General features: G+C 47.6%; 1 protein-coding gene across 1 annotated transcript in view; it reads left to right on the top strand.

The window, feature by feature from the left end:
- LOC130392334 (thrombospondin type-1 domain-containing protein 7A) overlaps positions 1-10,000 on the top strand; it is an 85,527-nt gene that overhangs the window by 28,002 nt on the left and 47,525 nt on the right. The window contains exons 9-12 of the mRNA XM_056602828.1: positions 94-132; positions 468-503; positions 2,869-3,097; positions 4,449-4,512. Coding sequence (XP_056458803.1) covers positions 94-132; positions 468-503; positions 2,869-3,097; positions 4,449-4,512 — 368 coding nt within the window. The remainder of the gene's footprint in view (positions 1-93; positions 133-467; positions 504-2,868; positions 3,098-4,448; positions 4,513-10,000) is intronic.

The raw sequence follows: 10,000 nt of genomic DNA, 5'->3' as shown, positions 1-10,000 counted from the left end.
TGTGTGTGTGTGTGTGTGTGTGTGTGTGTGTGTGTGTGTGTGTGTGTGTGTGTGTGTGTGTGTGTGTGTGTGTGTGTGCTTTTCTCCTGACAGTCGCCTCTATGGTAGTGGCTTGGATCTCAGTAATGGAGGGTAATTCTATAACAACATTCGTGATTGTGTGTTAATGTTAGCTCCTAGCTGTGTTTGACCCCCTCCAACCCTGTTAACACTTGCCAAGCAGTATAAAGTATTGCTCGTGTTTATTCATTAAGTATTTTATAAACACCATTACTGGCGTGATGCCCTTAAAGCTCTTCATAATTGGGTGAAATCATAATTCATAAATGGTAGCGCAGTTTTGCTTCCTCAGTTGTTAGTCTAATAGTTTTCGATTTAGATACTAGCTGTTGGTTGTTGTTATGGTACAATGATTTCAAGTGATTAATTTAAATATGATTAAATTTGCTTTTCGTGTTTTTTTAAAGGTCGTTCGCGGCTGTCAAAACTTCCAACGATTTCCGGTAAAGGTGTTTTTTTTTGTAAAACTACGACAGTAGAGTAGCAATTTCTTATTTGTAGGCTTTTTTTATGTAATATCGCATCTGAGGAAGATAAGAGAAAAGGCTATGAAAGAATGTCCGTCATGAAAAATACATTTGGGGGGTTTATGTTGTGATGGGATCTAGCTGTGTATGTGTGCCACGATGGCAGACAGATTTGATATGTGGACAAGCAGTGAATTCCTCTGATACATTCTGAGTGTTGACACTCTGAAAGAGTCAGCAAATTGCACCGTTAATATAATATGAACATATTGTACAAGATGTGTATTGCATTTATAAATAAAATCATATCTATATAAAAAACAAATTGAAAATTCCCTTCTCATATGAAACGAACATCCAAGATGGTGAGACCAGACCGTGGCACCAGCAAAGGAAACATTCCGATGGCCATCCTAGTGCTATCTAGCTTTAAAACCTAGCATCACGGCAGTAAGCTAAAGGAACAGCCCAATAACACACTGGTGCTTGCTAGCTTTGAAACCTAGCATCACAGCAGTTAGCGAACGGAACAGCTCATTATCACACTTGTGCTAGCTAGCTTTAAAACCTAGCATCACGGCAGTAAGCAAAAGGAACAGCCCATTAACCCACTTGTGCTAGCTAGCTTTAAAAGCTAGCATCATAACAGTTATCTAATAGAACAGCCTGTGATCACGCTAGTGCTACCTAGCTTTGGAACTAGCACCCTAATGAGTTTTTAGTGAGCCCAGTTAGCATTAACCAACCAGCGGGAGGAAAGCTGATTCCCCATTAAGGTGAGATTTGTTGCTCTTCCACCACATCCTGTTCTGTTGATCATTGTCTCTCATTACACAGACGGCTTTCAATTAATGGAGGAGAAAAAAACAAACCACGGCAACGAGAATTCTGCACAGCCCATAATGTCACTCAAACACGTATTTAAATGTAGCCATTAAGCACGGTCAATTACTTCTGACACAAGGGGTGGCGAGTGGGGGGAGAGGGACGGGAGAGATGGAGGGAGAGACAGAGAGGGGAGACGGATGGGGGGGAGAGAGAGAGAGATAGGAGAGGGGGGGGAGGGAGAGGGGGAGAGAGAGAGGTGGGAGAGGGATGGGGGAGAGAGAGAGAGATGGGAGAGGGACGGGAGGGAGAGGGGGAGAGAGAGAGATGGGAGAGGGACGGGAGGGACGGAGGGAGAGACAGAGAGGGGAGAGGGATGGGGGGGAGAGAGAGAGAGATGGGAGAGGGATGGGGGAGAGAGAGAGAGAGATGGGAGAGGGACGGGAGGGAGAGGGGGAGAGAGAGAGAGGGGAGAGGGATGGGGGAGAGAGAGAGAGATGGGAGAGGGATGGGGGGGAGAGAGAGAGAGATGCGAGAGGGACGGGAAGGAGAGGGGGAGAGAGAGAGGGGGGAGAGGGGGGAGAGGGATGGGAGGGACAGAGGGAGAGACAGGGAGGGAGGAAAGGGACCGGAGAGATGGAAGGAGGGAGAGACGGAGAGGGACGAGGGAAGGAGGGAAGGAGGGAAGGAGGGAAGGAAGGAGAGAGCGAGGGAAGATGAAAGGAGGGAAAGACAGAGGGAAGAGGGAGAGAGGCAGACGGAAGAGGGAAGAAGGGAGAGACAGAGAGGGAGGGAGAGAGAGACAAAGAGACAGAGAGACCTCTGCACCTTTCTGTTAATTACTCGATGTGATCATCAGTGAGCGAAAAAATAAATGCTGATGGAACTGGAGAGAGTGTGTTGAAGAGACAACGAGAGGGTTTAGCGAGCGAGAGAGCGTGTCAGACAGAGAGAGCGAGTCAGACAGGGAGAGCGTGTTGAAGAGAGAGCTAGAGGAAGAGAGGGAGAGCGAGGGACAGCTTGGCTCCAGAACAATCATCTCTACACAATAGCACCTGAATGAGCTGCGTGAGCATTGGATTCCAGGATCTGATTGGAGGAGGTTTTAGGTAGCTCGACTTGTGTCCTGCTTTGTGTTCCTGGCACACCGTAAGCACATTCTCCACACACCGTTACCTAGACATCATTATGGTCACAGTTAGGAATATGGAGGCGACCAGATTTTCCTGCATTTTTTCAGTTTTTCAGACAATCTGATGCGATAGTAGACCTGTAGATCTTTCTCCCTGTCTTTAGGTTACATCCTAACTTATTTATATATACAGTACATATATTGATACAGTAGATAGAGAGCCTGATCAATCCCTTGGTTGAATGATGTACGCTTGGCTGATAAATTGACTGCTGGGTGATTGATTAACCGACCGCTAGACTGATGCGTGTTAAAGTTTGCTCTCTTGGCTGACTGCTGACCGTGACGCATTAATTGACTGATGTAACGCTCTGTGTTGACCAGGGGGGGCGCTGTGTCCGAACAGCAGCGCTCTGCAGGAAGTGAGGAACTGCAACGAGCACGCCTGCACCGTGTACCACTGGCAGACGGGCCCCTGGGGGACCTGCACGGAGGACCCCAACGCCGGGACCACCAACAGCACCGGCGAGGACCTGACCTCCTGCTCCACGGGCGTCCAGACGCGCAAGGTCATCTGTGTCCGGGTCAACGTGGGACAGGTCCCGCCCAAGAAGTAAGGAACCCCACAGAGCCAGTAGAACCAGTGAGACTTGAGATCGGGGACGTTCCATTTTTGGGTTATTCCCAGTGGTGACATCTGGAAGTGTCATTTCATAGATAGATAGATAGATAAATAGAATAGAATAAATTATAAACAGTAAACTGCACTTCTTAAATAGTTATAACTAAGAAGAGAGGATTGGATTTGATATTGCACCCTTGTCTTTCTATCTTTAATTAAAGTAATGAATCCCAAAGTATGAGTTCAGATCTCCAGCCATTACAAAGAAAGGTTTGTGGAAGGCTCTTTGTTCTTGACTTCCCAACCACAGTATGCGATGATTGCTGGTTGTAGTTAATCATTTCAACGGCTCTAGGGTCTGAGAGGACGATGTGAGGGAGGTTTGTCGAATCATTAAAGTTAAGCATGGTTGATAAACTACAGCTATGATGAGTGCCTTGCCCATGGGCAGTGAGGAGGTGAGAGTATAGACGGAACCAGTTTAACTTGGATCTGATTCTGTTGTGATGATTAAATGGAGATGAAATGAACAGACCATTCATTTTGGTTTCTCTCCACTCTGACGCTTCAGTAAAAAAGCAAAGAGGGGGGCCACACAATATTGAGGATGGTGGGTCTTATATTTTAAACTGCTTTCACAATGTAAATGTTTATTTTCCATGGCCGAATCTTAACTGAATGGATATTGAATACAGAGGAAGGCAGAGAGACAAAGAGAAACATAGATAAGAGATGGACAGAGAAAGAGCGAGCAAAAGCTCAGGAGGAACGACCAGGATGAAGTTTGAAGCCGCACAGGGAAGTTAACCAACAGTTGCTATCTGAGCTCCGCAGGCGAGCGCAGTACATAAATAATCTGCCGGGGCCCGTAAGGCTAATTAACCCAGCCATTTCTGGCCCTGCTCGTTTCTCATTGATGATAATGACAGTAATTAGATAGCGCTGATAGTTTAAGGCAGTTTAATCACGAGGCAGACAGACGATGCTATGTTTTCAGCTAGCCGCGGCGCCCCCCTCCCACCCCCTGCGAGATGAATCACCTACTCCGGCTTACCTTCTTTGTCTCCACAAAGTTTCACTTTATTTTATCTTAAGTCTAGCTTTTAGCGAGAAAGCGGGCAATGAGAAATGACTATTTAGTCATTTAGCAGACACTTCCAATCCAGGTGACCTAACACTGAGGGCTCAGATACGGTCGCAACGGAGCCGGTGAGGCTGAGCCCAGGATGTCTCGCTCAAGGACATGGAGGGGGAGGCTGCGGAAACAGAGGGATTAGATCCAGTACCTCTCAGCTCTGACTCAGACACCCCGGCCACTCCGCTATCTTCCCCATTCCAATAGAGTGGATGAAGCTGATTATCCTGTGGCGCTGAAGGGGAAACGCAAACAAACCTCTCACAAGAAAGTAACTGCCGGGTCCTTTCAGCGGTCGCAGAGGACCTGAGAGTCAGTTGCAGCAGATTTGTTCCTTCACACTTCTCCAGAGTAGTTAAACTCCTTCGAGAGGAGATCTGGATCAATTATTCAGGTTGTGGGATCGTGGCGGTCGCACGAGGTAAATGTGATTCACAGCGAGCGGCGAGTATTAAAATGAAGATGAATGCCTGGCCGAAGAGACTATTTCAGCTATTGACCCGACGGCTCTGCGGCGGGAGATAGAGGGGGGACATCAACAGAAGTGTGTGATTCGGTTTGGTGGGTTGTTATTAAAAAACACACGTCCCACCGAACTAAAGGGAACATTGGCTCAGCGGAGTGCAGGCTTTGGATAAGCAACCAGCAGGAGTTCATCATCACAATCACCAGCGTGGCCATGAATTAAAAGGCCATCGTCGTGTGTTTTGGAGTTTTCGCCGAGCGAGAAGGAGACTAGGATGCCATCAGGTTTGGGGACTCAGAGATGTAATGGTTTTGGGGGTCATTTTGTTTTTACACTTCACGCGCACTAGTTTAATGAGGCAGCCGCTAACCGGAATGGAATCGGGCTGTTTTGGATGCAGGGGTTTTGCTTCATATACTTTTATTCACCGCCTCCCTCACTCGATCATTTTGCGTTGCCGCCTTTTTCCTGCTGTCGTTAAAGTAATTGACATATGGAGATTTGGTTGGACTGATGGTGTTAACGACTGTGTTTAACGACATCTGACCCGGGACCAGTAAAGCACTGGTCTTAACATCAACACCACCATAATGTTACCTTTGTACACCAGATTCATTACCTGTGTACACATCCTGGTAATTACAGCAGTTATCGCTTATTTAATTATGGCATCAACAAACAATGCCCTGATGAACACAACCAAAAATATAGCTGAATACAGATTATGTTGTGTAGTGTAATGGATGTGGCCTTCCAGCTCTAAGTTATGGCGTTTGATACCCAATGACGCCGTTCTGCCTCTCTGCAATAGGCCCAGGTGCCCCAAGACTACCTGGATGTGAATCATTTTAGTTGCTGCTCACATAAAAGAAAATCAAGTAAAATTGATTAAAGAACACAACTTGAATGAAAAGGTAGGCTTATAAAATGTAGTATCATACATTTTCTGTCATATACTACATTGAATTATATTTCACGATGTACAGCCTTTGTGTGTTCCTCTCTGCGTCTTTCAAACTTATCCTCGGGTTCTGGGAGCTCTCCATGGTGCTGAATAGAGGCTCTGTTGCCCCTGGGTCCTCTTCTGCCCAGACGCAGCAATGCTTCAACACACACACAAGCAAGCTTGCACGCACACACACGCACGCATGCACTCACATATACAGAAAACACACAAACACACCCACACACATTCAAACACACACTCACAAACACACGCACCTACACACAGACACACACACATTCACACACATTCACACAAAGAGATACACACACTCACGCATGTGCACACGCAGGAACGCACACACACTCTCTCTCACACACACACACACACACACTCTCACACACACTTACACAAACACATTCACACACGTACACACAAAAAGATACGCACACTCATACACATGCGCACGCACACGCAAACACACACACACACAGTCTTACACACACACTCTCACACACACACTCTCGCACATGCACACACACTCACACTCTCACACACACACTCATTCACACTCTCTCACACACACACACACACACACACACACACACACACACACACACACAAACACACACACACACACACACACACACACACACACACACACACACACACACACACACACACACACACACACACACACACACACACACACACACACACACAACCTCACTCTCTCACCAGGACCTGCTGTATTTCTGCTGGCGTGTGGAGTATGGCCGCGTCGCCTCTGGGAAACACAGTGTGTTTGAAGTCTTAAGAGGGAGATTTTCATTCTCCGGCGCCCTGGCGCGGGGCCAGCAGAGAGGCTGTAAGCCGCGTTTCAGCTGGAATCAGCACTGTCTGTGCAGAGCAACACAAAAGCACTCCTCTTCTTCCCGCTGCTCCGTGCCGGATGTTTTGGTCTGTGGTTTTGTGAAGAGGTTAAGGGTTCTTTAACCCAGAAGAGTTCGAGGAAATGGACGGAGTGTCAGGACACGGGAGCAATACATGGATTACAGGGGGGCTCGTGGGTTTTGTTTGTGTGTCTGACTTGTGATGTGTGCTAGAGTGTGCGCTTGTGTGTGTGTGCGCTTGTGTGTGTGTGTGTGTGTGTGTGTGTGTGTGTGTGTGTGTGTGTGTGTGTGTGTGTGTGTGCGTGTGTGTGTGTGTGTGTGTGTGTGCGTGCGTGTCTGCATGGGTGTGTGCGTGTCTGTAAGTGTGCATGTCTGAAAGTGTGTGTGACTGCAAGTGTGCCTCGGTGCTTGTCTGCAAGTGTGCGTGCCTGCACATTTGTTTGTGTGCATACGCTTGCGAGTGTGTCTACAAACACAAGTCGAACTCCAGGACATTAAAGACCAAAGGAAGTAATTAGGGCTCTCAGATGTCAGACCTGGGGGGGGGGGGGGGGGGAGCCGTTGTTCAGGGCTGTTGTTGTTGTGCGGCGGGGGTTCCTGCCTCGGCTGCTTAGCGCCTTGATACGGTTCAAAAGCTGCCCTGCGAGTCTTCAGCTGGCTGACAGATATACTTGATCAGTGCACCCGGGGGACCCCGGTGGAATAAACAAACGCACCCCAGCAGTGCCCTGCCTATGCAGATGTGTTCTGTCTGATGCACACACGGGCTCCTGGGCTGTCTCCCAGAGAGCCCGGGGTGCTGAGGCTCACGCACGCACACACACATGAGTACGCACATGAGTACACGCACACACGCATGCACGCAAACACACCCCAAAATACAGAAACTCACACGCACAAGCATGCGCACACACACACGCATAAACAAACACACACACACACACACACAGAAGCACAAACATAATGAACACATGCACACACACGCACAAATAAGTTCCCACACATAAGTACACACAGACACACACACACACACAAACACACATACGTTTACACACATAAGCACAACCACACATATGCATGCACACACACAAGCACACATACACGCATACACAAACACACAAGTACACAAGTACACGCATAATGAACACATGCACACTGCACACACTGCACACACACACACACACACACACACACACACACACACACACACACACACACACACACACACACACACACACACACACTTGAGCACAAGCACAACAAACACATGCCCCTGCACACACACACACACAGCCATGCACAATGAAGTCATAAGCACACTACTACATGAATAATGTACACAAACAATGCAAACATTCAAACACATGTGTACAATAAACACATTTATGCATACATATATGGACACATGCATGCATAATAAACACATATGCACACAGGCCCACACAAATCTCTCGAATGAACACACAAACCCCTCACACACACATACCGCAACACACACACACACATGCCCAATAAATACACAGAGAAACACACAAACACCCACCCACACACACCTAAACTCAAAGCCTCCCAGTGAGAGCTCCATGAAGGAGAAGCAGATGAATATATCAACGCCTCAGGCCTCTCTGGTGCTGCTGTAGACCGACTGCTCTGAAATAAAACCAAGAAAATCCCCAAACAAACACCAACAGAGTCGCTGTCGCACTCCGAGTGGGGCTCAACATGTTTTTATCATGCTGAGGCTGTAAAGGCAGTGTTCTCAAACCTTTATGGACTCCCATACCCCCTCCCCATAACCCCATAAGCTCCCTCCCATCTACGTCAAACCACAAAGGATTTCATTTGAACTAATATGAAGTAATATGTTCACTTCATTTCATCATTTCACAGACACTTATATCTGACAGTTTCGTTTCATTCAGGAGCCGGTTGGGGTTGAGGGCATCTTACCAAGGAATCTGAAGAAGAATGTAGTACTTCCTGTTATAGTTATTATCATGCTTTAACCTTTACCCTGTGTGGGGGCCAATCTCAACCAGGTATCACATCCCACCAACTGTTCATCCTAGAGAGGTTGCAGGCAGTTTGTGATTGGCCTGTTCTGTATAACGGTAACAGAGGGGGCGGGACTTCCTAGCAGGATGTCCATGTTCGTTCCATTGGTTTAGTGGTAACAGAGAGGGCGGGACTTCCTAGCAGGATGTCCATGTCCGTTCCATGGGTTTAGGGGTAATAGAGAGGGCGGGACTTGTGATCGACGGTCATCCCTTTGTGTTACATCTTTCACATATTGCCGTGGCAAACGACGAGTCAAAATGCTCCTGGTCTTTGGTGTTTTTCTTCTTGCCGTCATCTCGGTTTCCCCGATCGGGGGCGGTGAACCGATGACGGTAAGAGTACAGAAATTGCATTTTTTCCCTGATCCAAGAAAAAACTCATTACCTTCCCCTAGCCTAGCTGGGAGTCAAACATCCCAGCCTGGAGACTCCCATGCCCCCTAAACAAGTATCAGACCCCCAGAGAGAGGTCCGAGGGAGCCAGCCTGAGGTAAACATGTTCCCAGCCTCCCCACTCTCGTCTCTTCTCGAGGCCTATACTTAAACAAATGACATGCTTGTTTTGTTGGGCTGTGATTTGTATTATGAAATTAATTAGCCCTTATCTTTTCCCGCCAGCGCTGGTGCGTTTTTTGTCTTTTATACTCTTTGATTTCTTTACGCCCGTACTGTGCAGACGCCGTAATCAGTTTTGCCATTGTTCCCCACCATCTGGCTGCTCTGTAGCCGCTCCAGCTGCACTGGTTATTACTCAGAGCACTAATGGCCAGACTTTAAAACACAGGGGCGCTTGTTTCGCCCTGACGGAGGGGCTCTGAGGCGCAGCTCCGGTGGGGCAGGGCGGCGGTGGTGCTGTGGCGCGGTGGTGCGGTGGTGCGTTCCTCCGCCTCATAAGATACCAGTTAAAGGATCATTATGGAAACGCAACCACCTGGAGCTCGCTTATTGACTTATGCTGTTGCGTGGTGATTACATATATTTTTTTTTTTTCCTGTTATTTGGTTTGTTTTGTTCATCTGTCTGAATGGGAAAGGAAGGCACAGCTGAGACGCTGGAACTGAAATGCGAATTATTCGAGGTAGGGAATGTTACCCGATAGGCTTATAATTAAACATCTTGCTCTATAATAAGAACAGCTGAATCATCGGAGGGCCGGGGCAGGATAGAACACACCGGTCAGAGTGTAACCGGCAAGTTCAATTAGTCAGACGAAATTAAACACGGGAGGGAATCGATTCATGTTCAAAGAAAAATAACAGAGATATTTGAGGCTGAAACTTTCGTTTGTAACTCTCCAGCCCGGTGGCGGGCAGCTGATCCAGCGAGAGGCCACCTGTGGCCAGCTCCTGGCCCCGGACAAAACAAGCACATAATTGAATTTGAATCATCCAAATTTGGAT

Source organism: Gadus chalcogrammus, chromosome 11, assembly GCF_026213295.1.
Source record: "Gadus chalcogrammus isolate NIFS_2021 chromosome 11, NIFS_Gcha_1.0, whole genome shotgun sequence".
In the NCBI taxonomy this organism is placed as follows: Eukaryota; Metazoa; Chordata; class Actinopteri; order Gadiformes; family Gadidae; genus Gadus; species Gadus chalcogrammus.
This window is presented reverse-complemented; position numbering and strand designations above follow the sequence as displayed.